The 27,827-nt window shown below is 46.7% G+C and overlaps 1 protein-coding gene across 3 annotated transcripts in view; it reads left to right on the top strand.

The window, feature by feature from the left end:
* SORD (sorbitol dehydrogenase) overlaps positions 1 to 27,827 on the top strand; it is a 130,285-nt gene that overhangs the window by 87,820 nt on the left and 14,638 nt on the right. For all 3 annotated transcript variants that reach the window (XM_040342848.1, XM_040342846.1, XM_040342847.1), the window contains 4 exons: positions 2,670 to 2,829; positions 5,197 to 5,315; positions 10,993 to 11,058; positions 13,589 to 13,764. In XM_040342848.1, coding sequence (XP_040198782.1) covers positions 2,670 to 2,829; positions 5,197 to 5,315; positions 10,993 to 11,058; positions 13,589 to 13,764 — 521 coding nt within the window. The remainder of the gene's footprint in view (positions 1 to 2,669; positions 2,830 to 5,196; positions 5,316 to 10,992; positions 11,059 to 13,588; positions 13,765 to 27,827) is intronic.

Below are 27,827 nucleotides of genomic sequence, written 5' to 3'. Positions count from 1 at the left end.
ATTGAATTGCTTCTACAGGCAGAACACAAATCTCCTGTAGAAGCAATTGTTTTTTATGCCAGTGTGCATGAAGCCTCAGCAGGTTACATTGATTTCTGCTAGAGGGCCATATCAGACAGGCAATTTTGTTTAGCTAACAAATCATTCACCTTATTGGTTTTTCTGTTAACAATAAGTGAATTACAGTTATCGGAATGTTTGTGTCGCTGTTATTCCAGGAATTTGTAGCTCAGTCACTGAGTGACTAACTTTTTTACTTATTCTGGAATCAGTGGTTAGATCTTTGTGCTGGGCCTCTCCGGATTCAGTGAGTGATAGAGCATACATGAAGCAGGGCTGGTACAAGAGTGGGAGGGGGGATGCCTTGGGCTGAACATTTACTGGAGCAAGGGGGCGCAGGAGAAATGCCTGGCTGGATGAGCACACTGACCGTCTGTACTCGCCAGCCACGCTACATAACTATTAGCTGCCTGCAACAGGTGCCAAGTGTGCTCCTGCACCAGGCACAAGCCTAAGAACAGCCACACCCGGCCTTCACTTTCCTGACAGGCGCTTCCTAGTCCCAGTCGGCCTGACATCACTGAGAGGCCGGCTGGGAGTCAGAATGGAAATGCAGCAGAGAGTTATGCTGCCTGAACTGTTCGATAGAACACCGGAGCTGTGACATGCGAGTGAGGAGGAACCAAGCACTGCATCGCACATGTAAGCAGATTGCCATCCCATCTGCAGATGACATAACTCTTGGGGGTGGTTTACCTGCGGTTGATGTACAGCAGGGGTGCCCAACCAGTGGCCGGGGGCCACATGTGGCCCGTGGAGCCCTCTGATGTGGCCCACGACCTCCTGCTCTAAAATGGAATAAAATAGAATAGAATAATGTTATTAAAGGTAAGTTTATTACTAAAATCACAGTGTATATATGGGCATATCTGTTCTCCAGTGGTTACTGGGCTGCTTTCAAACGGATCCACAGGTGCAAAGCAGTGCACCTGCGGGTTACATGCACTGAGCCATACACTTCTATTACCTGCGAGTTTGGTGAGCTTTCTGAAAGTGCACCGCACCTATATGATATAATAGAAGTCTATGGCAAAGTGCAAGCCACAGGTGAACTGTTCTGCACCCTCCGCTCATTGTGGACCTTGACCAGTTACCAAGTTGCTTAATTGGCCCTCACTCTTCAAAAGGATGGGCACCCCTGATGTACAGTGTTAATTAACCTCTTTGTGCTGCATTAGTGGCACCAGTGTCAATTAACCCACTATTGCTACTTTAACACTGAGGCGCTTTTCAGGTGTTTTAGCGCTAAAAATAGTGCCTGAAAAGCATCTCTCAAACCACCCCAGTGTGAAAGGGTAGCACCTGAAAAGCACCTCTCAAACCACCCCAGTGTGAAAGGGTAGCACCTGAAAAGCACCTCTCAAACCACCCCAGTGTGAAACGGTAGCGACTGAAAAGCACCTCTCAGTCCACCCCAGTGTGAAAGGCTTCGATTAGAAAGGTTCTGTTGCACTGAATGGGGCGCAACTTGCCAGGCGCTTAGGTCGCCACAGTGTGTACTGTGCCCAAGTTGCTGATCACCACCAATACTACTGGTAGTATAAAAAAAAATTCCAGTATATATCCCATCGTTTGTAGGCACTGTAGCTTTCACACAAACCCATTTGCACAGCTCCCGATGTACAAAGGACGATGTCTTTTGGCTCACTGACTTATACAACTTGGTGCTCCCTATGACTTTGTGTGCAGCCTATTCTGCCATTTGTTGGCGTGCTACAAAACTAGTATCAAAACTTTTTGATACCACCTCTTATAATGATGTTTACTCTTGGCAATGCTTGGGGCTGTTGAGTCATAACCTGAGGGATTCTCACAGGACCTGACCATATAGAGCTGAGGGGGGAGAGGAGGGTTTTTGGGAATAGGAAGTGAAAGCCAGGGCGTGCGGTGGGGGGGGGGGGGTAGGTATAGACAGAGAGCGTTCGTAGAGGGGGTTTGACCTATGTACTGTCTTTTTCTTACAATATATGTTTAATAAATTATTTATGTTTTTGGTAGCCTTAGTAGGTGCTATATCCTTTGGGGTGTATTGTTCTAGTGGCGCCTATAGACATATAAAATGAATCTTGCCCAGGTCAACAGTGATGTGTCTGTACATGTTCCCCCCACCTATGCCATTCTTACAAGGTGGAAAAAGGGAAATGGTTGGATTAGGCTTTCCTGGCTTATCAGTGTCTTCTCTTCCCTGAAACAAGCTAGTACCAAGGGGCCTTGCTCGCCTTTCTTTCTCCATAGCCATAAAATTGCATGTTTATAAGCATCTTTTGCACAAAAGCTATTATTTATAAGAGTGATCTTCCCTACGCTTCCAAATGCCATCTCATGTCTTTAGGCAGCTGAATAGGCCCAAAAATGAAAATGAAAACTAAGTGGGCATGGTACAGCATTGTGTACACCAACTGCATATGTTTGTCTGGAGCTTCAGCAGCAGCACTTTACCATACTGTGTTGATGGTAGCCCCAGCACTAAAGGCTGGCCTAAAGGAAAGGAACTCTGGTAGGTTGGTAATGCTGCTGGCCGCAGAAATGTGCAAGCAATAAGCTGAAGATTAGGGCAATATGTAAATAAATTTACGTTTTTTCTTGATTGTTGGCTTGAAATTTTTCAGGTGATCGAGTTGCTATTGAACCAGGAGTTCCAAGAGAAACTGATGAGTTCTGCAAAACCGGTCGCTATAACTTGTCTCCCACCATTTTTTTCTGCGCTACACCACCCGATGATGGAAACTTGTGTAGATACTACACACACAATGCAAACTTCTGCTATAAGTAAGCAAACTTGTCATGTTTATTGTCAGTTTCTCTTCAGATTACAATGAATCCTGCTGATGATTCAACATGTACCATATAGAGTTCATTGAAAATATAAGTTGCATAAAACTCACAAAGCACCGATCAGCCATAACTTAAAGGGGTTGTAAAGGAACCGTATTTATCGGCGTATACCGCACACTTTTTTGCCCTGAAAATCAGGGCAAAATCGTGGGTGCGCGATATACGTCGATACCCGCTTTCCCGCGCCGAGTTTGAATACTGCGCATACATATACCGAGTGTAGTACACTCGTGTATAGTCGGCCAGTCTCGGCTCCTCTCGCGCTGACGTCCTGGATGTACAGGACGTCAGCGCGAGAGTAGCCGAGCCTGCCCGACCATACACGAGTGTACTGCGCTCTGTATATGTCGGTGCAGTATTCAAACTCGGTGCGGGAAACGAGCGGGGAGGACGCCGCAGAAGGACGCCGGACCCGACGAAGAGGACACCCGAAGCCGCAGACGGACGCCGGTCCCGACGAGGCCGCCGATGGACACCACGCAAGACACCAAAACTGTAAGTACAAAAAATCTTTTTTCCACAGGAATTTCGGGCAACTTTAGGGGTGCGCGCTATACGCAGGAGCGCGCTATACCCCAATAAATACGGTAAATGTTTTTTCACCTTAATGCATTTTATGCATTAAGGTGAAAAAACATCCGAGTATTGGCGGCCCCCCCGTTTACTTACCTGACCACTCGAAAGTCTCGTGCCTTGAATGCACAGGCTTCTCGCCCGACTCATTCATTAGTTGATTGAAAGCAGCGCAGCCATTGGCTTGCGCTGCTGTCAATCACATCCAATGACGTGGCGCGCCGGGGGCAGGGCCGAGTGATACAGTGAGAGGCTATGGCCACCGGCTGTATCACGTGAGCGCGCCTGCAAGAACTCAACACTATGCAAGCTCACTCGCATGAAGGTGTTGAGTCCTTGCGGGGGGAGCCGAGACAGCCGCCGAGGGACCCCAGAAGACCAGGTTCGGGGACACTCTGTGCAAAACGAGCTGCACAGTGGAGGTAAAAATAAAATGTTTGTTATTTTAAAAAAAAAATCTTAAATGATCCTTTAATGACACCCACCTAATATTGAGTTGGTCTCCCTTTTGCTATCAAAACAGTGATTTTTGCCACTTTAACCACTTAAGGACCAGAAGGATTTGCCCCCTTAATGACCAGGCCAATTTTTTGTGATACAGCACTGCGTCGCTTTAACTGACAATTGCGCGGTCGTGAAACGTTGTACCCAAACAAAATGTATGTTTTTTCCACAAACAGAGCTTTCTTTTGGGGGTATTTGATAACCTCTGTGTTTTGATTTTTTTGCGCTATAAACAAATAAAGAGCGACAATTAAAAAGAAAACAATACTTTTTACTGTTTTCTATAATAAATATCCCCCCCCCCCAAAAAAAAATATGTCTTTATCAGTTTAGGCCAATATGTATTCTTCTACATATTTTTGATTAAAAAAAAAACCTCAGTAAGCGTTTGTTGATTGGTTTGTGCAAAAGTTATAGTGTCTACAAAAAGGGAAAAGATTTATGGCATTTTTATAAAAAAATTAAATAAAAAATGTTCTAGTAATGGCGGCGATCTGCAATTTTTATTGGAACTGCGGCAGACAAATTAAGAAGCCAAGTCATCACCTCAGACTCATTGTTGCATTCCTTAAACCATTCTTGGATAATTTTTGCAGTGTAGCAGAGCACATTATTCTGCTGAAATTGGCCACTGCCTTCAGGGAATACTTTTTACATGAAGGGGTGTACTTGGTCAGCAACAATGTTTAACATCCACAGGAATAGCTGGACCCAGGAGAACATTGTACAAAGCATTACATTGCCTGGATTGCCTTCTTCCTCCCATACTGCACCCTGATGCCATCTCTTCTTCAGTTAAGCAACGTACATGTACCCGACCATCCACACAATGTAAAGTAAAACGTGATTCATCATACTAGGCCACCTTCTTCCATTGCTCCATAGTTCCAGTTCTGATGCTTATGTGCCGAATGTAGGTGCTTTTGGCACCCTGACAGGATTGCTTCTACGCAGCCCCATAAACGACAAATTGCGATGCCCATTTTTTCTGCTTTCAAAACATCAACTTCAGTAACAACTTGTTTGCTTGCTGCCTAATATATACTTCTGTTTTTGAGATGCCATTGTAACAAGATAAACAATGTTATTTACTTAACCTGTCAGTGGTCATAAAGTTATGGCTGGTCGGCGTACCAATTGTGTAACACCAAATTCCTTATACACTTGTATAATAAATGTTTTAAGTCATCTCTATATGTAGATTTTTTGTTTTGTTTTCTGCAGACTTCCTGATAATGTAACATTTGAAGAAGGAGCTCTGATTGAACCTCTCTCTGTAGGAATCCATGCTTGTAGAAGAGCTGGCGTTACACTTGGAAGCAAGGTCTTTATATGTGGTGCAGGTATTACTTTTGGACATAAAGGCTGAAAGTGAATATACCAAAATGATAAATCAGTGTATGCATGTATATAATTGTGATGAGTTGGGGATTTTATAGCTCATAGGTATTGCAAAACAGTGCTTTTTCTACATTGCCAAAAGTTAGTTTTAGGGCTTTCCTGCCCACTTTTAGTTAAAAGAAAAGCAAAAGTATTTTTTTTCCCTCAGTCAAAGGTTTTTATTGAACAAAGGTAAAAGAACATACAACGAACTCCAGAGCTTTAAAAACAAATAAAAAAAAAGCACAGTCGGTGTGACGCAGCACACCTCCATACACTTATAAGTAGAATAGCCCCCGTTCCCTCCCCCGAGTGAACAGTTCAAAGTTTTCAAGTACAAGCCAACGCCCGCCATCCCCGTTCAACATCAACACACTCTAGCAAGTAGACAGCCTATCATAACGTACACATGCTCTCACCCCTCACAGACCTAAAACAAACGATCATACACCAAATCTATCGGGGCCAGACCCGGGACATTCAACCACGGGGCCCACAGTTTTTCATATTTAACGCTGGTCCCTCCCTGCTGATACACAACTTTTCCCAACCTCAATGTAACCCCCATCTGCGTAATCCACTCCTGCACCGTGGGTGGTTCAGTATCTTTCCAGTGCCTCAGGATCATCAAGCGAGCCTGAAACAGGGCTCTACCAATAGCCTGCCTAGGGATACCCTCCACTAGGAGGCCGTCAGCTATCCCCAGTAGACAAATCTTAGGCTCCAAAGGTATCTGAACCTGGAAAGCCCCGTTAATAGTGTCAATGACCTTTGTCCAGTACATGTGGAGCTTTGGGCAGCGCCACAGCAGGTGGATACTATTGCCGTGGTCCCTGCTGCACCTAGTGCAGGTGGGATCCACCTCGAGTCCCATGCGTGCTAGTCTGGCGGGTGTGTAATGGACCCTTAGGAGTATGTAGAGCTGTGGCAGTCTATGCGCTACATTCAGGGAGCACATGGGGACCGCCTGCAGGGCTTCCTCCCACTGCTCATCCTCATCCTCAAACGCGCCCACATCCTGTTCCCACCGAGCCACCGCCTTTAGAGGGGCGCCCGGTAGGAAAAGATTCAACAGCATGGCATAGAAACTGGATATAAACCCCTTGTAGGTAGACACCTCAAACAGATAGTTAAAGATCGGTGCCGAGTCTATGGACCACACATCTGCCTCCCTCTGTGCATCAAACGCATGTCTAAGCTGCAAGTAATAAGTGCATGGGTGCCGGCAACCGAAAGTCAGCACTGAGCTCCTGGAAGGATCTCAGGCTGCCCACTCTAATTATGTGCGTCATAAGGGACACCCCATAATGTTTCCACTTCAGACCATACGGTATTTTAGCTATTTCCCGGTAGTATAGATTATCCCAGATGGGGCTTTATTTAGTGAACCCTGTCACCCCCTGTAGCATCCTGACCTTGTTCCAAATTTTCTGCATGAGAACATATGTGGGAAACCGCTTGTTAGATTTAGTGTACCGCAGGGCCCCCAACCCCTCCGCCAAGTCGTGAAACTGAGCAACTGGGCCGAAGAGTCCCATAAGTTCAGCTCCAGGTCCCGTCGAGGGCCCACAACCCACGCAATGTGCTGCATCTGGGAAGCCAGGTAATAGAGCCAGGGATTGGGCAGTGCCAACCCACCGGCATCTTTTGAGCGTTGCAGTTGCTCAAGTTTGACCCTAGGGGGTTTTGTAAGCCATATCAGTGAACAAAAAATTGAGTTGATGATCCTAAACTTCTTCAGGGGAATGATCATTGAGGAATTGTGGAGTACATACAGTAATTATGGCATGAGGATCATCTTTATCAAGTTCACCTTTTCCACCCAGAACAGCTTCAGGTTCACACCTTGACCCGATCGCGATAGCGATTAATCAGAGGGGTGAGGTTGAGACTGACATAGTCCAACACACATGCGGTAACCTGAATGCCAAGATACCGGAAAGACGCTGAGACAGGGATGTCCTGTATAGCCTTTGTGGACGATGGGGGCTGATGGTCAAGTAACAGGAGAGAGGACTTGGTCCAATTAATAATCAAACCCGAATATTCCCCGAACTGCCGCACAACAGTCATGACCTCCGCTAGTGAAGCAGAAGTTTCGCCCAGGAGCAGCATGGTATCGTCGGCATATAGTATGATCTTCTCATGAAGATCACCATATTGAAATCCCTGAACCGAGGGATTTACCCGGATCATGGCAGCCAGGGGTTCAATAGCCAGGGCAAACAGGAGGGGGGACAGGGGGCAGCCCTGTCGTGTACCCCATTGTAGATTAAAAGTGTGTGAAATCCTCCCCCCCCTCCCGTATAGCTGCTATTGGGGACGAGTATAGGAGCTGCACCCATGTAATAAATCCGCTCCCAAACCCAAACTTCTGCATCACCGCCCACAGATACTCCCACTCGATGCTATCAAACGCCTTATGGGCATCCAAAGATAACAATGCTTGGTCCCCCATATTGTCCGGCGGGATTGGATATTAAGAAAGAGTCTCCGCAAGTTTATCGCTGTCGACTTTTGGGGCATGAACCCGGATTGGTCAGAGTGAATAATGGTGGAAATGGCACTATTCAATCTGACAGCCAAAACCTTGGCAAGGATCTTTACGTCATTTTGTAAAAGCGAGATCAGTCTGTATGATCCTGGGTCAAGAGGGTCTTTGTCAGGCTTCAAGACCAGAACAATGTTTGCCCTGGTCATGGACAGGGGCAGGGTGCCGGCCTCCCTCGCATCATTAAACACCCTCAAAAGGTGTGGGAGTACTGTTTCCCCATACTGCTTGTACACCTCCATGGGGAGTCCATCGCCTCGAGCCTTCTCCTTTCTGTCCATGGGTCATCATACCCCCTAGTAGCGTTCAGATGCCAGTCAAGGTGGCAAAAATCCGGGTGTTTAGAGGTGCCGGAAACCGGATCTATTCAGGATCACAGCGGGAGCTCTGTGAACAAGCGTCTGCTCACATGCCGCGCTGGCCACGCCCCCCGAAAAGCAAAAGTTTAACACATGACTATATTCCCATGCATGGGGTTCTCACCAACAATGCAAACAAAACAGGATTCAGCCTCCTGGCTCTTTAGTGCCCTGCGGCTCAGGCTTAATGGCTCGGTCCTCCTGACCGTCAAATTCACAGTCCCAGTGCTCGTGCACAAAATACTGTACCTATGTCAGCTTGGCTTTTTATCCAGCACCTTTCTGCTGCTACATCCTGCATATGCTCTGGCCTTTGTCTGTCCCGTACTGTCTGACCTGGACAGTACAGTGCAGACGTGCACCTCTCACTGCTTCCTTCAATCTTTGACCACCTCAGGAGGGTGGGGCACCGACCTTTAACCACTTAAAGACCACAAGGATTTGCCCCCTTAATGACCAGGCTATTATTTGCGATACGGCACTGCGTCGCTTTAACTGATAATTGTGCGGTCGTGCGATGTTGTACCCAAACAAAATTTGTGTCCCTTTTTCCCCACAAATAGACATTTCTTTTGATGATATTTGATCACCTCCTGCGGTTTTTATTTGTTGTGCTATAAACAAAAAAAGAGCGTCAATTTTGAAAAAAAATGCCGTGATCAGTTTAGGTAAAAAAAATCGCAATAGTTATAGCGTCTACAAAATAGGGGATAGATGTATGGCATTTTTATTATTTATTTATTTTTATTAGTAATGGCGGCGATCTGCGATTTTTAGTGGGACTGTGACATTGTGGCGGACAGATCGCATACTTTTGACACTTTTTTGGGACCAGTGACATTTATACAACGATTAGAGTTAAAAATGGCCACTGTCGGGGGAGTGTACTGACTAGAGGAGAAGAGAGATCGCTGTTCTTGATCAATAGGAACAGCAGATCTCTCTCTACTCCCCTGTCAGAACGGGGATCGGTCTGTTTACGCTCTGGCTCTCTGAGGAGTGATCGCGGGTGGCCGGCCTGCCCTATCACTCTTAAAGTGGCCGACGTTCACCTTCGGTGATTTACGCAGTCGTGCCAACCTGCCACCGTAAAATTACTGTGGCTGGTTGGCAATCAGTTAATCCTGATACTACTGAGAAGCAAACACACACCTGCACCATTAGCGTGCCTGTTTTCTAGAAAACTGACCCAGACCGCCATATTAGCCAGTGGCACGGTGTTGCCCTGCTACAGTGTGTGTGTGTGTGTGTGTGTGTGTGTGTGTGTGTGTGTGTGTGTGTGTGTGTGTATGTATGTATGTATGTATGTGTGTATATATATATATATATATTATGTGTGTGTGTGTATATATGTATGTATATTTTTTTTATTATTACTTCACATCATTTTAGTAATAAAAAAGCTGACTAGTTGTACTAGGTGTATATGTCACTGTCCAATCACTATAAAAGTATTTACAAAAAACACACCTAGACCTGAGGATTCTTGGACAAATGCAATAGTTTAATCATTTATATACATTTATTAGTGGGGTTACAGGATATTTACAAATATCGAAGGAAACAATGTACAGTTCCTCTCAGTTTTCTGTATGGTCATAGTGATTGCTTTTGTGCCCCAGAAAAAAAGAGAGCACGGTAACAAAACATTATATACCCCCTCCTTTCTGTGCAGTGGCTAATATAAGACACACCAATTGATCATTACCCTTAACAAGTATATGTGGAGTGCAGCCTAATTGGAAGATCTAGAAAAGGTTGCTGTTTGCATCAAAACACAAGCAACATTTTATATAGTAACAAAAAACTAGCAAAAGTATGGCAGTTCTAGAATGGGCAGGGTTGGGTAGTGGTAAGAGCAGAGGAGTTAGTAAGATGGTGGGTGTAACGGTGAGTGATGAGGGTCAGGCATGGCACTGACTTGGGGGGGGCTGTGATGGGCAGGAGGAAGGGTTTGCAGGCATGGTGGTGGAATGAGCTGCATGCGTGGTGGTGAGAATGAAAATATTGGGTTGCAGGGTTCAATCACAATGGTGAAAGTGGGGGAAGGTGGGTGTAAAGGTACAGTGGTGAGAATGGGGGTGGGGTCTCTATTATAATAGTTGGTAGAAATTGGAAAAAAGTTATGCAAATCCATGAGAAATAAGATACTAGCAGTGTTTGCCTAAAGAGTATATCTATATTTGTCAGTAGTCAATGTGACTTGAAGGAAATGTGTGCATGACCTATATCACAATGCTTACTGTCGTTTTCACAGAAGTTGGCGGATAAAGTTTGAGTCCAAAAAAGATGGATTTTAAATATCCAGAATTTGCTTGTCCTCTTTGGAGAGTCCTGAGAGGATTATTGGTCTTTAACTGCTTTGTGTTTTTTGTATTTATAAAATTTGCTAGATAGAGAAAAGTGCGCAATTTCAGTCCCTGTTTACATAGACTTTCTCTTTTGTGATACACTGTATTATAATATCAGCTTGGTTTCACTAAATAATTCAGCACAATTGTGCACTTGTCTTATTTTATTTATGTTTCCCAGTAAATAGTTAATTTCATTGTTGTTGGCCTATGCTACATACAGTATAACATAGTGTCAGCTGCCCATGGCAATCAGTTATCTTTCAAATCATTTGATATAGGCAACTGCTTCTTTGGTTTTCTTAGCTAAACTTTTAGTTCATCCATAAAACAGTGACATTATTGTATTTTAATGCAAATATCCAATGTTGTGTCTCAGGACCTATTGGGTTGGTTTCACTAATTGTTGCGAAGATGATGGGAGCCTCACAAACAGTGATAAGCGGTAAGCAAAAATACTACTTGTTCTTATTACACTGGAGTTAATCAAATGTACTTGTTTTTGATTGTATGGAAAAGTGTAATTACCCCTTTGCCTCTTGATGGGGATCTACATTGTGAAAGGAAAAAGTGTTAAATATCAGGTAGCTGGAGAGAGATGCCATAAATCATGTTTCTATGCTGGCGACTACAGAAAAGGAGAGAAAACATAGAGGTACAACTCATAATTAGTAAAGTAAACATAAGGCTAAAGTTTATCTGGGAACAGGCAAGAGAAATTTAACTTTGCAAGGGATTTTTCCCTTATCTTAGTGAAGGAGGTGAAGCTCTGCTGAATCCCATCGTCTAATCAAGTGCAAGTAAAACATTTCCTTGCAAAATTAACAACATATGTGCGCGCATGCTCAGAATCACGCCGCATATACTCCCTAAGATACGCCGGCTCAATGCCTACGACGTGAACGTAAGCTACGCCCAGCCCCATTCACGTACGACTTACGTAAACGACGTAAAATACGGCGGCTGTTCCGGCGTTTCCGACGTCCATACCTTAACATGACTTACCCCTGCTTTATGAGGGGTAAACTTACACCGGACGTACGCCTTACGTAAACGGCGTAGATTACTGCGACGGCGTAAGTACGTTCGTGAATTGGCGTATCTTGCTCATTTACATATTCGATGCGTAAATCAATGGAAGCGCCCCTTGCGGCCAGCGTAAATATGCGCCCAAGATACGACGGCTTAGGAGACTTACGTCGGTTGGATGGAGACAGAATTCAGGAGTATCTTGTTTCAAGAACACGGCGCATAGATACGATGGCGCATCGGTGGACTTACACGGCGTATCAATAGATACGTCGGTGTAAGTCCTTTCTGAATCCCGGCCATAGTCTTTTCAAGCAGTGACAAAATTTACTCACCAAAAGCACCAACAATTTGAAGATTTAAAAGATAAGTTAACTTTTTGGAAAAAAATAATAAATGAACATTATGTGAATTTTTTTTGAGCCTGTAAAGCATTGCACCAGTGATCAGCAGATCTGCAAGTGCATCCTGTACGGGCAAGCAGATAATCTGACAAGAAGAGAGAATGAACTACCATGGCTCTCCACATCGCCATGGTAGTTCATTGAAAACTACATGCCAACAGCTGCAAAGGGGGTGAACCTTGTAGTTTTCTATTCACAGGATATTGTGCATGAGTGACCTAGCCTGCTTGGCCACGTAAAAAAAAAAAAAATGTGACAGATAGTGGGGGGATGGGGAGAAGATCCCCTCTAGCTGTCAGATCGGAGAATGAAAGGTCAGTTTGTTCGTAATATGTTACATGTTACACCCTGAATATGAGTGTAACATGTTACGAAAGGTGAACTTATCCTTTAAGCCACATGGAAGGCTATTGGTCTCAGGATGTGAATAATATAAGTTTATATGTTCGAAATACTTTTTCACTCTCATATTATTATCCGTCTCTGTTTTCTAAGGTTCCAAATTCCATAAAATGTTTAATTCATGTATGAATTAATTAAAAATAAAATATAAAATATACATTTAAACTGTGCCTTGATCTGTACTGCCACCTTTAATGTCCTGTACACATACCAGGAAAGATTAATTGCATTGCACAGTATTGTATGAAGGGTATTTTGTGCTGCTGCTGCTCACAAAAGCTGCCCTGCCCAAGTTGAAATATTTTGACTGCCGTGGAGAAAAAAAATGGTTAAAGCTGAGCTCCAGTCTCTGAAGTGAAAATTAAAGTCAGCAGCTACAAAAACTGTAGCAGCTGACTTTTAATAAACAGCCACTCACCTGTCCCACGATCCAGCGGTGTGCTCATCCCAGTCGTGTTCTCCCTGTGTCCTCCCTCGCCAGGTGCCCATCGCACATATGCAAACGGCGCTGTGCTCTGTGACTGGTCCCAAAGTCTTCTGGGACCTGTCGTGTTCCAGAAGACTTTGGGAGGGAAGGGGGAAGGAGTACTTCCGCTTCCGATAGCCTAAGTTGATTGAAGCGGAAGTGGGAGCGGGTACCTGTCAAAATCGGGTACCTCCTCCCCAAAAGCTCCATTTCACAATCAGGAGCTGGTGAGGAGGCCTTAAAGTGGAACTTCCTATTTTGGGTGGAGCTCTGCTTTAAGAACATGTAGAGTGTCTGTTTTAGAATACTAGGAGCCCCAGGTAAGCATTCTCTCAAGTTATGCATTGCTATATACAGAATGTCCCATAATTTGGGATAGTTTTGAGTAGGGGACCACACTTTCTAGAGGTGTCTTGAAACAACAGTATAATAGGGCTTTACATGGTCTTTACAAGTATATGCAATAAAATTCCTAAGCTTTAACTTGAGTAATTTTTTACTGACCAGCTTGCTGGGTAACTTTTGTATTGTTTTGCCATATTTCCCTGCTCATGTGCATCTTTTCACTTTTTGCTAGTTTTGAGTTTGAGTTTTTTTAACTTGTGAGTAAGATGGGTCACATGTGTACTCCGCTTCTTGCCTTCATATTCATTTAAAAGTTTATTTCCCATTAGATTTATCTCCATCACGGCTAGAAAAAGCTAAAGAAGTGGGAGCAGATTTTCTTCTTCAAGTCACCAATGAGACTCCTGAGCAGACTGCTCAGAAAGTTGAAGGATTGCTTGGGTGTATGCCAGAGATCACCATAGAGTGCACTGGGGCTGAATCTTGCATTCAGACAGGAATCTACGTAAGTAAATCACACCCTTTAAAAAAGAACTTGTGCAAGCAGTTGTTTTCTGGAACAGGTAGAGAAAGTTCTGCATTTTGACATTATTCACTTTAAAAGTTACATTTTGAAACGTTATAACTGTGTTCATAGCCTTATTCATAAAGCACATTTTTCAGCACATTGGCCCACCATTGGCGGGTGAGAAATGCATTCACTGACATTTAGCCGTATCTGTTCTTGCAATGGAAAAGGCGGGGTTTACTGTAACACTTGTTTTGTTTATACAAGTGCAGATGTTACAGTGCCTTGAAAAAGTATTCATACCCCTCGACATTTTCCACATTTTGTCATGTTGCAACCAAAAATGTAAAAATATTTCTCTTATCGTCCATGGACGGACACGGCTCCTTAAATCTTGACAAGTGGGTTATGTTCACTGTTTACAGGAGAGGACTAGGCAGAAACATGTTAGATAATTAAATACATGTTACATTAACAGAGTTGAACAGCCCCACCCAGGGGGCGGTCCCTCCAGACATAACCCTCCTCACTGCAGCATGCAGCCTCAGTTTCATTCTGCCTAGCAAGGAGAAAGACGTATGGCTCCCTTTGGGCCCAGCGCCATGAGGAGAAATTTTATTTTATTTTATTTTACTTTTTCTTGAAGAATCTTCTTTCAACTGTCGGCTGAGAGACAGGCTGGATAATATAGATCCTTGTAGTCTACTCAGTCCGATCAGCAAGCGTGGTCACACCTTTGCAAAGAGGCTGGGTCTGTCACGCCACACCCCATGACTCCTGGGGTGGCCGGTGAGCTTTGCTCCGAGGTTCACATATGACTGGGCTGTGGTGTTGTCTCACTCACAGTGGACCGGGCCGACAGCTACCTCCATTGCAGTTTTAGTTCTGTCAGGAATGCGTCAGCGAGTCCTCGCTTGAACGGGTAAGTACAGTCCCTCCCGCTTCGGTGGGTTGGTACGGCTGGGCATTCCTGGGGTTCAGGGGTCCTCTTCTCCTCCCTTCCCTGCTCCTTTTCCCTTGCTGCATTGCTAACATTGCCGCTGTCGGGGGAAGAGGGCCTTCCTGAGGGGACTGTGTTATCTGGCCTCTGTTTTTTATTTTTTGTATGGTGCATTCCTGTGAGGGGTTTTTCACTGTTAAAAAGCCCTAGGAGGCTTTTCCTGTTTAAACGCAGCATTTTGCCACCATTTGGCTGGCACAATTTTTTGGGAGGGTTTTCAATTACATTGAAAACTCCCATTGGCGGCCATTTTGTCGTAGCCGCGCTATGGCGCAGCTTACATTGCTGTCGGTCATTTTTCCTGTGGCCGCGTTCTGAACGCTCGACGGCCATCTTGGAGTAGTCCTGACCCCTAGTGCTGTATACGGCGCACACAGGTCCCTGCAGATGCTGCACAGTTATCTCACGGTTCTTTTCCTCTCACATGCTGTGTGCTAAGAGTGGACGGCAGCGCTGGGCAGTCTCCTCCTGAGGTGAGTCCCCTGGGTACCCCTGGCCAGCGCAGCAAGTGGGTGAGAGGCCCTGAATAGGGCTCTAGGAGCTTCTGTTTATTTGTAAGAACAGGTGTGCATATTATACATAAACACTATGTAAATATTATTAATATTTGGAGTCGGTATCTGGGTCCTTCCCCCAACATGCTGGTGGTGGCAGCAGGTGTTAGCACCTGGGATTCCCACAGAGGTTTTATTGATAGTCCTGGACAGGTTTGTGCCAGGGTGGGGGTGTACTGCGGATGGGCGGTAAAAGAGTGCCCCCTTCCCCCGTTATCCCCTGGGGAATGCTCTGTTATGAAGCCATGGACCAGGTACCTGGGTAAAAAAAAAGAAGCAGGATAAGGCATTTATGGGTGCACTTCTCACTGCTGCAAGGGACTCTCTTAAGCTGGATAGTGCAGCTGGGTTTCCGCCGAGGGCTTTTTTGGATCACACAAATCAGACCACTCTGTGTAGGTTTTTTCCTTCTGTGCCCTTCTTAGAAATTATCAAAGAGGTGGAATGAGAAAAGCCGCTGAGGGCTTTTGTATTCCCTCACCGCCGGGCGGTTCAGTGCTCCTTTGAGGAGAGCCTTTTCAAAAGGTGGGCTTCTTCTCCGGTGGTGGACCCTCTGGGTGTCATGTATAGGTGACCACTCTCCCTATTGCGGGAACCCCCGTTTGTATGGATCTGACTGATAGAAGATCCGAAGTACAGACCCGTTCCATGTTTACCATGCTGGGGTCTGACTTGCGGCCTATTGTGGCCACTACTCTGGGGTCTCAGTCACTCACGGAGTGAGCATTTTTCACCAGACAGTGGAGGAGCACCGACTCTCTCCCAAAGTTATTAGGCTAGCGGACCAGCTGGTCCAGGGCCTCATATAGGTCTGTGATGCTTCATTGAATGCTGCGCCCTTGTTATCCAGGGCTTCTGTTTCAGAATGGTTCTATGCACACGGTGGTGTAGTGGTTAACTCCATTACTTGGCAGCAAGAGAGTCATTGGTTCGATTCCGGACACTGACCAATCTGCCTGGAGCTTGCATTGTCGCTCCCTGTGTCTGTGTGGGTTTCCTCCGGGTACTCCGGTTTCCTCCAAAGGCATGTGTGCATACACACACATAATATACATACACACTATGGCCCGGATTCACAAAACACTTACGCCGATGTAAATCACTTTACGCCGACGTAGTGCAAACGTGCACCCGGCGTATGTGTGCGCCAGACCCACAAACCAACATACGCCTAAAAACAGGCCATCCTACGCCGACGTATCTTGCACACGCCGGCGTAGTGTGGGCGCAAATATGGGCTGGACGCATTTTGCTTCTCCCATTGATTAGGCAATTTAAATATGCAAATGAGGTAAATACGGCGATTCACAAACGTACGTGCGCCCGGTGCAGGCTACGCGCGGTGCGCGTAAATTGTACGTCCGGCGTAAAGTTATTCCCCATAAAGGAGGTGTAACTCAGCAACAGACGTGCACAGGTCAGCTGTAGAGCAGCTGCAGCAGCACTGTAACAACACTTGCAGGACAACACATCTGGCATGGTCATAGCACTACCAGGGACAGGCATGGTCATAGCACTACTGCGTCCACAGGCACGGAGGAGGGCACAGGAGAGGATATACCGAACGTGCATGAACGTCTTTGGCATGGGGGAATCGGAGGTGTATCGCATCTTCAGATTCAGCCCTGATGCCATCCTGGAATTGGCCACAGCCCTGCATGATGAAATCACCAGCCAGACAGAACGCTCACATGCAGTGCAGCCACTGGTCAAGGTACTGGCAACACTCCATTTCCTCACCAGTGGATCTTTCCAACGTACAAGTGGAGTCGTGTCTGGGATGTCACAATCCACCATGAGCAGATGCGTGCACCAGGTTGTCCCCGCAATCCTCACACGCATGTCCCACCACATCATCAAACCCACCCATGAGCACCTGCGGCAGAAGGCAATGCAGGATTTCTACAGAATTGCCGGAAACCCACGCACTGTGGGGGCCATTGATTGCACACATGTGGCATTACGGCCCCCGTGCCACAGAGCACATATACCGCAAACGTAAGCAGTGGCATTCCATCAACGTACAGGTGATAGCCGATGCCCAATGCCTCATATGGCACGTCCGTGCCAAACACCCCGGGGCCAGCCACGACAGCTACATATACCGTCAAAGCAACATTCCAACGGAATTCAAACAGAACGTGTACAGGGACAGCTGGCTGGTTGGTGAGTGACATGGGAGTCAGGCATGACTGTCTGACCCCATGATGCAGACATCACGAGGGGCACATGCACGACTAACATCCTCCTGTCTTTTCCCTTCCAGGTGACTCGGCATATGCACTTGGGCCCCATCTCCTGACTCCATACCGGAATCCCCAAACCAGAGGCGAGAGAAGATACAATGCTGCACACATACGCACCCGTGCAGTGGTGGAGCGCACATTTGGCATCCTGAAGTCCCGTTTCCGATGCCTGGATAAGTCCGGGGGGATCCTGTTGTATTCCCCAAACTTTGTGTGCCAGATCATCGGTGCATGTTGCGTGCTGCACAACTACGCCATGAGAAAGGGCCGGGAGGTTGACCTATGTGATGACCTGACCCCCGAGCCACACAGTCCCCCCTGCCCGAGGCTACCCCGTCTGCTGAAGGAACAGCAGTCAGGAGTTGCCTCGTGGAACGTATCTTTGCACGTTAAACACACACATTCATCATGACACACGGACAATGCACGCATGCACACCACTGTGGTCCCTAACTCACACACACCACATCCACCTCACATTGGTTTAGCCCAAGTCCACCGCACGGGACTTGGGAGCAGCAACGCCACGCCAAGGCCCCAATGATGTTGCTGTCCATTCATACCACATTCACACGGTCGTGGGGATAACCTCTCCCCGACAATCCAAGGTGACATGCCTTGCTGGCAGAAATGTCACACACAATCACACACCAGTCACACGGTCGCAATGACCTCACCGGGCAAACCCTGCCCCTGCAAAACGGTGTCCAGGCACTAATTCTGCACTCCTCACCGTGTGCATGGTACTGTGACATCCGTGAAAGGAAAAAAAAAGGGCATCATGCCATTAACAGCCATGGCATGCCCTTACAGGTGCACGGCACCAAAAAAAAAAAATAAAAGCTCAAATTCTGAGCAGCACTTTTCATCAGGCCAGTCATTTGCCCTCTCGCGGGCCAGGCCTCATGCCAAGGCTTCGGCTCCGGAGCTGTCGTGTTGACAACTCGGGTGGGGTGGGGCTGACGCTCCTGGAGGTTGTGGCGGATGATGCCTGCATCCCTTCTAAGGCAAGTGCAATGTGTGTCAGCATGCTGTTGGTATCGGCCTGCAACTGACACTGCCGGGCGTTGTTCTGCCACTGGAGGCGCCTGTTCTTGCGACCCTCCATCTGGATAGCGGCAGTGTTGGCCTGAACGACCATGCCCAGGCTCTTAACCTCTGCCACGATGCCTGCTGCTGTGGCCTGCAGCTCCCCCATAGCCATGGTGTTCCGATCCAGGCTGGCCTTCACATCAGATGCCTGGTCCCCAGATGTGGAGGGACCCCCTGCTAACATGTGGTGACGCATGGCTTCAAGGGTCTCCGATTGGTCACATAGGCATGTGGCCATGGCGGCACAGTTTGCATTTACCTCCTGCAGGGAAACGGTGATGGAGCTGGTATGCTCAGCCTGTTTGCTGAGGCACTGCTGCATAGCAGCTGCGGTGCCCTGCACAGCCACTGTACATGCAGCCTGGGTCTCCGCCGAGGACCCAACAAATGAGGCCAGGCTGTCAGCCACACGGTGGAGGTCACATGCAATATTGGCCATGTGCTGTGTCTGCCATGCCTGCTCCCTCTCCAGCCCTTCTTGTAGGGATACGGCTACACCACGGGTCTTCCTTAAAGCCTTCCGTGGAGATGGAGAGGCTTGTGTCCGTCTGGACGGGGTAGCCCTTGAGGGGGTTCCCCTGGATGGGATAGCCCTTGAGGGCGTTCCCCTGGATGGGGTAGCCCTTGAGGGCGTTCCCCTGGATGGGGTAGCCCTTGAGGGCGTTCCCCTGGATGGGGTAGCCCTTGAGGGCATTCCCCTGGATGGGGTAGCCCTTGAGGGCATTTCTCTGGATGGGCGTGGAGGTCTCAGAGGGTCCGGGGAAGATGGAAGCCTCCTCAAGGTAGAGGCATTCCTCCAGATGGAGATCCACCTGCTCCTCAAGAACTACCTCTAGAGCAGAGGTGTGGGCACTCCCCTCCACCGATCTTTCATGGCTTCCCAGGGGGTCAGGCTGAGGCTGATGTTCCGGGGATGGCGTGGGTCGGACACAGGCAGACGATGGCCCAGCTCCCTCCAGCACATCTGTGGATGACACAAAGCATTCACATGTTGGTGGGCCCACACACTTGTTCCCTTCCACCCCCTCACATGCTCCACACCGGATGGGGGATAAAACACACTTGCCTCTCCTTAAGTCCTGGTCACTGGAGTCAAAGCCATCCAGGCCCTCCACCTGCTCCTGCTCCAGACAGCTGTCAATCACCTCCTCCTCAGGTGTCAACTTGAGAGAAGAAGCTGGTCCGCCTCCCGTGCCCCTAAGGTGCTTTCTCACCTTGGCCAGCTTCTCCCTGACACGCCGACGCATGTCGTTGATCTTTTTCTGAATATCTTTGCAGGTCCTGGATTCATGCCCAAGGGCATTGATCTCCAGGGTGATCTTCTGGAAGATCTCCTGCTTCCTGGCCTTGCTGGTCCTGGCGCTCTGTGCACCATGGAGGTAGGCATCATACTTGGCGATTGCTGAGGTCAGGATCGCCCTCTCTTCAAATGAGAAATTTTTCTTTCTCCTCTCCCTGTCCACCTCACTATCTGACATGGCTCAGACAACAAAAGTACTCTGCATCAAGCGGAAGACAAGCTGGTGTACTTTTGCGCTGGACGGGCGTATGGCTGGGCGTATTTATGTGCTCGGCGTAAGCCGGTGGGCCGGCGTATATCTTAGGAAGTTGCGCAAGCGTAGTTGTGAGCATGAGCATAGGGGAGCTGGGCATACGTCCGCGTCACGGCGCATGCGGCCGTTCATGATACGCCGGGCGTAAAACACTGCACCACGCTCGGACCATTATTTGCATGGGGTCACACCCACTTCCACCTACGCCGGCCTGCGCCTTCAAAACCTACGCCACGTCGATGCAGCGTGGGGAGCAAGAGCTTGCTGAATGCGGTGCTTGCCTCTATGCGCTGCGTCGGCGTAGCGCACAGGGGGATGCGCTGCGGCGGCGTAATGTGCGCCTGCTGTCTGTGAATCCGGGCCACTGTGTGTGTATTATTTAGGGGAAACCCTCCCAGGCCATCAATGGCCCAGCTGGGTGACTAATCCGTCCCTGGGTGCGTAAGCCGGCACCCAAATCCTGCCAATGTATGTAGCCATCCCTCCCTGTCTCTAAGTGGGAGGGGTGGATTGCAGCTTCACAATTCGGTGAAACCTCCCTGCTCTCCGACCTGTGGGTATGCGAGGTGGTCTCTTCGGAGTACTAGATAGGGTTTCCTCCTATCCACAGAACAAAGTTATTTCCTCGTGTCTTCCTCTCCCGGCCCGTCGGTCTGCCTTGGGCAGTGTGGAACTTGCTAAGCTGCGGGGTAATTTTACCTTTCCTGCAGGATGAGAGGTTTGGGGTTTTCTATGGGCCTTAGGCCCTGAATACCTTTATGAACATCGGGTAGTTCCGTATGGCTGCGCTCCATCCGGGGGACTTCCTGGCGTCCTCGAACATCAGGGACGCATACATGCATGTCCCGTTTTGCGCATGTCACAGTGTTTTTTCTGTGCTTCGTGATGAGATAGGGTCTCTGTCAGCCTGTGGCCCTCCCTTTTGATCTGGCGTCAGCACCATGGGTTTTCAGCTGGGAGCTCGCACTTATCCTAACTTTGTTGGGACAGGGAGGCTTTGCCTCATTGGCTACTTGGACGACTTTCTTCTGAGAGCAGCTTCTGTCTCAGACCTAGTGGATGTGTTATTCCCATTCAGACTCTCTGAAGATTCGGGTGGGTGTTAAACGTTTAGGCCAGAAGGTGTAGCTCAGTGGCAGCAAGCCTGCCTTCCATGTGTGCAACCCAGGGTTCAAATCCTGGGCATGCTAGGTTCCAACTCAGCATTGGAGTATCTAGGGTTGATCCGTACTCCTCGGTGGCAAAGGTCCTTCTTCCCCTGGAGAAATTGCAGACTCTTCTGTCTGCAGTGAAGGTATTGGCATCACACAATCGGTCTTATCTCCGGGCACCTGCTGGTCCGGGGCCTGTGGGTAGCCTCCTACGAGGCGGTACTGTATGCCCAGTTCCACATTCGGGTTTTCCAGGGAAAATACTGTCCAGGTGGTAAAAATCTCTTGTCTCTGAAATCATCAGATTCCGGTGCGCCACCTAGTCAGAGTCTCTGAGCTGGTGACGGAGATCCAACGACTCTTCGGTCCGGGAAGTTGTATCTTCCTTCCAGTGGTCGGTGTTTACGATGGATGCCAGCCTAATGGGATGTGGGAGCACCTGGGGAGTCCAGTCGGCCCTGAGTCGCTGGACTTGCGTGGACCTACGGCCACACCTCCCTGAATGTGCCCGCTCTCGTCTGGTTTCGGTAGCTACCCAGGGTCGGGCCTGGCTAGTGCCTGGGTGGGAGACCGCCTGGGAATACCAGGTGCTGTCTACCGTTCATTGTCCTACTATTTTAGGCGATCAGGACCTGGTGGGTCCTTTTTTGTGCGCAGGGGGTTTGTTCCTTCCCCTCTTGGCCCATCTCTTCCCTCATGAGTTTTGACTCTGGTGCTCTTGGTTCTTCAGGAACCTTCCTCAGAAGGTGGCCCCTTTAGTGGCCTTTACCTCTGTTAGAGGGGTTTCTGAGTTGGCGGTCTTGTCTTGTCTTGTCTTGTCTTGCGCCATGCTTGATCCTCCATAAGGATTAGGTGGTGGTGCACCCGTGACCTTCCCTTCTTCCGAAGCTCGTTTCGGCCTTTCGCCAGAAAAAGGACATTGTTCTTCCATCCTTCTGTCCTCGGCCGGCGCATCCTACGGAGGTTGCCTTTCATATTTTAGGCATGGTACGCGCTTTAGGCATGTACCAGCCTGCTACGGCTCTGTTTCGGAGTTCTGACTCTTTTGTGTTGGTGTCTGGTGCACAAAAGGGCCTGGCGGTCTCGTCGACCATGATTTCTCAGTGGATCAGGCGAACCGACATACAGGCCTATGCTCTTAAGGGGCAGGCCCCCCTTTCCAGTCACGGCACTTTCGACCAAGGCAATTGGTGCTTCCTGTTTTTTTTTTTTTTTCAACATCATGCGTCGGTCTCACTTGCTCGTCCGTTCACGCTTTTTCCAGAATTTACATGGTTGCTGTAAATGCATCTTCTGATGCTTTTTTCGGCCGCTAGTTTTTGCAGGCGGCTGTTTAAAGTTGCACCTCCTCTGTTGAGGAGCTCTGCTTGTTTTGGGGTGAAGTTAAAATTGGTTTTACACTCGTTTTTGACACTGCTTGGGGACGTCCCACTTGTCAAGATTTAAGGAGCTGTGTCCGTCCATGGATGATAAGAGAAAATAGGATTTTTTGTACTCACCGTAAAATCCTTTTCTCCATGGACGGACACAGCACCCACCCCTCCTTTTTGGGTTTGTTCTGCTTGTTACGAACTGAGGCTGCATGCTGCAGTGAGGAGGGTTATGTCTGGAAGCACCGCCCCCTAGGCAGGGCTGTTCAACTCTGTTAATGTAAGAAGTATTTAATTATCTAACATGTTTCTGCCTAGTCCTCTCCTGTAAACAGGGAACATAACCCACAAGATTTAAGGAGCTGTGTCCGCCCATGGGATTTTATGTGATAGACCAACACAAAGTGGCACATAATTGTGAAGTGGAAGGAAAATGATAAATGGTTTTCTAAAAATTTTACAAATATCTGAAAAGTGTGGTGTGCATTTGTATTCAGTTGTCTTTACTCTGATACCCCTAACTAAATTCTAATGGAACCCATTGCCTTCAGAAGTCACTTAAGTAGTAAATGGAGTCTACCCGTGTGTACTTTAAAATCAGTATAAATACAGTTGTGTAAAGCCCTCAGAGGTTTGTTAGAGAACCTTAGTGAACAAACAGCATCATGAAGGCCAAGGAACTCACCAGACAGGTCAGGGATAAAGTTGTGGAAAAGTTTAAAGCAGGGTTAGGTTTTAAAAAAATATCCCAAGCTTTGAACATCTCATGGAGCACTATTCAATCCATCATCTGAAAATGGAAAGAGTAGTCCACCTAAACTGATGGGCCGGGTAAGGAGAGTATTAATCAGAGAGGCAGCCAAGAGGCCCATGGTAACTCTGGAGGAGCTGCAGAGATCCACAGCTCAGGTGGGAGAATCTTTCCACAGGACAACTATAAGTCATGCACTCCACAAATATGGCCTTTATGGAAGAGTGACAAGAAGAAAGCCATTGTTAAAAGAAATCCATAAGAAGTTCCGTTTGCAATTTGCAAGAAGCTTTGTGGGGGACACAGCAAACATGTGGAAGAAGGTGCTCTGGTCAAATGAGACCAAAAGTCTGAGGCCTAAAAGCAAAACACTATGGCCCGGAATCTCGTAGCACTTACGCCGACGTATCTCGAGATACGCCGCGTAAGAGTCAATGTGCGTCGTCGTATCTATGCGCCGTGCCCATAGAACTAGATACGGCTGAAATTAGGCTTCATCCGACCGACATAAGTTTCCTATGCCGTCGTATCGTGGGCGCATATTTACGCTGGCCGCAAGGGGCGCTTCCATTGATTTACGACTCAAATATGCAAATGAGGGATATACGCGATTCACAAACGTACTTGCGCCCGGCACATTCATACACGCGATTTACGTAAGTCGTACGTCCGGCGTAAAGTTAAGCCTCATAAAGCAGGGGTAAGTCATGTTAAGGTATGGACCAGGGACCAGCAGTCGTATTTTACGTTGTTTACATAGTAGTACGTGAATATGGCTAGGCGTAGGTTACGTCACGTCGTAGGCAGTGATTCGACGAATCTTATGGAGTATTTTCAACGTGATTCTGAGCATGCGCACTGGGATGCGTCCACGGGACGGTGCATGCGCCGTTCGTTCGGCCCATCATTTGCATGGGGTCACGGTTCATTTAAATGTATCACACCCACTTCCACCTACTTTGAATTAGGCGGGCTTACGCCGACTAATTTACATTACGCCGGCGCAACCTTGGGAGAATTTCCTTTGTGAATACTGTGCTCGCGGCTCTGCGCAGCGTTGGCGTAGCGTATATTCGATACGCTACGCCCACATAAAGATGCGCCGAGGTATGTGAATCCGGGCCTATGTGTGGCAGAAAACTAACACTGCACATCGCTCTGAACACACCATCCCCACCGTGAAGCAGTGGTGGCAGCATCATGTTGTGGGCATGCTTTTCTTCAGCAGGGACAGGGAAGCTGGTTATAGTTGATGGAAAGATGGTTGGAGCCAAATACTGGGCAATCTTAGAAGAAAACCTGTTAGTCTGCAAAAGGACTTGAGACTGGGCGAGGGGTTCAGCTTCCAGCAGGACAACAACCCAAAACGTACAGCCAGAGCTACAATGGAGTGGTTTGGTTCAAAGCATATTTATGTGTTAGAATGGCCCAAAAAGTCCAGACCTAAATCCAATTGAGAATCTGTGGCAAGACTTTAAAATTGCTGTTCACAGACACTCTCTATCCAATCTGACAGAGCTTGAGCTATTTTGAAAAGAAGAATGGGCAAAAATGTCACTCTCCTAGATGTGCAAAGCTGGTAGAGAAAAAGGAGAGGTATGTGTCCCCTAGAAGTGCAAACTAAGAACCACTATCTCACCACATCCCTGAATATAAGCCAATTGCTGTGCCCCCAAAGGGGTGTGTTTCCTCGGTGGGATTTTATGCGTGGGAGATTGGTTATAAAGTAAAAACTAAATTCATCAACAAAAGTATATCAAAAATATCAAATTTTATTTCGGTAGTGTTGTTCCTAGACAACGTATCAAATAATGTATCAACAACATGAACAGCAAAATATCCAACTGACCAAACATAAAAGGAAGGCACGACCTAGGGTAAGTGACCATAAACGGCACTATACATTACTCAAGATAAGACATAGACTCGAAATTGTATGTTATTTTGAGGAGCGACAAAAAAGTGCAGTAAAGAACCCTTCCAATACTGTCTCGTGGGTGCAGACAGTGGTGCCAACGTTTCGAGGCTCATAGGGAATACCGCCTCTTCATCAGGGCTAGGGTAATGCAGAAATGTCGCAATACAGTCTAAGGAATAGAGAAAAATAAAAATAAAACAAATATTTTCAATAGACAGTAAAAAATGCAAATTTAAAATGTTACATTGTTGGTTACAGAAACCAACAATGTAACATTTTAAATTAGCATTTTTTACTGTCTATTGAAAATATTTATTTTATTTTTATTTTTCTCTATTCCTTAGACTGTATTGCGACATTTCTGCATTACCCTAGCCCTGATGAAGAGGCGGTATTCCCTATGAGCCTCGAAACGTTGGCACCACTGTCTGCACCCACGAGACAGTATTGGAAGGGTTCTTTACTGCACTTTTTTGTCGCTCCTCAAAATAACATACAATTTCGAGTCCATGTCTTATCTTGAGTAATGTATTTGTATTTTTTTATTTTTGTATTTGTATTTTTCTCACTTTAGTATATTTAATTTATAAGTGTTTCTTATAATCACTTTCTAGCGCCCTCCTTTTTCACATATCCCCAAAAAGACTTGCAGCTGTAATTGCAGTGATAGACGGTTCTACAAAGTATTGACTCAGGGGGGCTGAATACAAATGCACGCCTTTTCAGATAATTTATAAAAAAAAAATTGAAAACAATTTATCATTTTCCTGCCACTACACAATTATGTGCCACTTTGTGTTGGTCTATCACATAAAATCCAGGGATGAGGGATGAGGCTGTCAAATGCAGCCAGGGTGCCCTGACTACATGGGAAGCAGTGGCAAGGTAGTGTGGGACTTGTCACCCAAATACGACGGTCCAAATTAACATGTCATCTTGTGTCATTGAAAAGCCTTTCTGCATCCACTACTATAATATAAATATAAGAGGCATAGTTGTAGTCTATTTGTATTGTAGTCCTGGATACAGAAAGGCTTTTCATTGACACAAGATGACTTATTGTCACCCACATATGAGGGTCCAAATTAACACGGCATCTTATGTCATTGAAAAGCCTTTCTGCATCCGCGACTTTATTATAAATATGGAAGGCATAGACTTCAACAACCAAATAATGAAGTCGTATTTAGTCTCCTGCCGCTTTGGACATGGTGAATCCATGGAAGATTTTACTTTGGGTCCCAATTTTTGGGAAAATACCAAAAGTTGTCACTTTAATGAGATTTCTTACACATGCCAATGGTATACATGGAATTACAACCCAAAACACATTCTGCTACTTCTCCGCAGTATGGTTATACCATACCACATGTGTTAGAATTTTTGGCAACCTAGCCCTCTTAGGGCCTCAAACTGTGATAAGTAGCCAGGAAATGAAATGTGCAAGTTTGAAAGCCTGAAGGTGGTCATTGGATTTTGGTCCCCTGCACATAGCTAGGCTCCCAAAAGTCTCACACGTGTGGTATCCCCATACTCAGGAGAAGTAGCAGAATGCTTGGTGATCAAATACAACCAAGATAATGCTCTATTTGTGTGAAAAAAAATATAAAAATTAGTTGCATGACCACGCAATTGCCATTGCTGAATAGCAAAAAAAAATTGGTCTGATCATGAAGGTGGTAAAACCTTCAGGTGGTTAAAGAAACCATATCAGTTCCTAATAATGCAGTATGACTAAGCACTAGTTGATAGTGCGAAACGCGTCAGTGTTCATCCCTGTATTCTTTGCTGTGATCTTTAGTGCATTTATCCTTTTAAAATAAAGACAACCACCAAGGTTTTTTTGGAGTGCGGCTGTCCATACTTTCTTTTCTACTAATTGCCTTGTGCATTGCCGGCACCCTTGATTTCCTGAGAGGACACAGATCATTCAAACACATCCACCTGGAGCGGTAACTCTCTTCCCCTAATGATGCAGTATATATACATTTATAACTGAAGCAACCTGTGTCTGATTTCTCAAAAGTTACCAGCCCAGGCTCCCCAACCTGTCACAACTTTCACAGTACACAAACTACTGCAGTTAGCTTTTGTATGGTTACTGCTTCTATTGTATACAAATTGTTCACTCCTCCCAAGCATTTTGCTGAGCAATATCCTATGGAGGTAATTATTCCGAAGTAGGACATTCCTTTTGTGGACCCTGTCTTCACAAAACACTGACTGTTCCTGTCATAGACAGTCTAGTTTTTAAGGATCCAGTGTACAGTAGACTTTTTATTATTTCTTAGGAACAGATTGCTGGTTCTTCTGAAGAAAACACACCCTTGCCAGTTAAACAATGACTAGCATACAGTATAAAATAATATGCATAAATATGGACCTTCTACCTCATTGAAAGTATTTGCTTAACTATAAGGTTGTG

Source organism: Rana temporaria, chromosome 3 (genome assembly GCF_905171775.1).
Source record: "Rana temporaria chromosome 3, aRanTem1.1, whole genome shotgun sequence".
Classification (NCBI taxonomy): domain Eukaryota; kingdom Metazoa; phylum Chordata; class Amphibia; order Anura; family Ranidae; genus Rana; species Rana temporaria.
The sequence above is the reverse complement of the archived record's forward strand: the minus strand, read 5'-3'. Positions and strand labels throughout refer to the sequence as shown.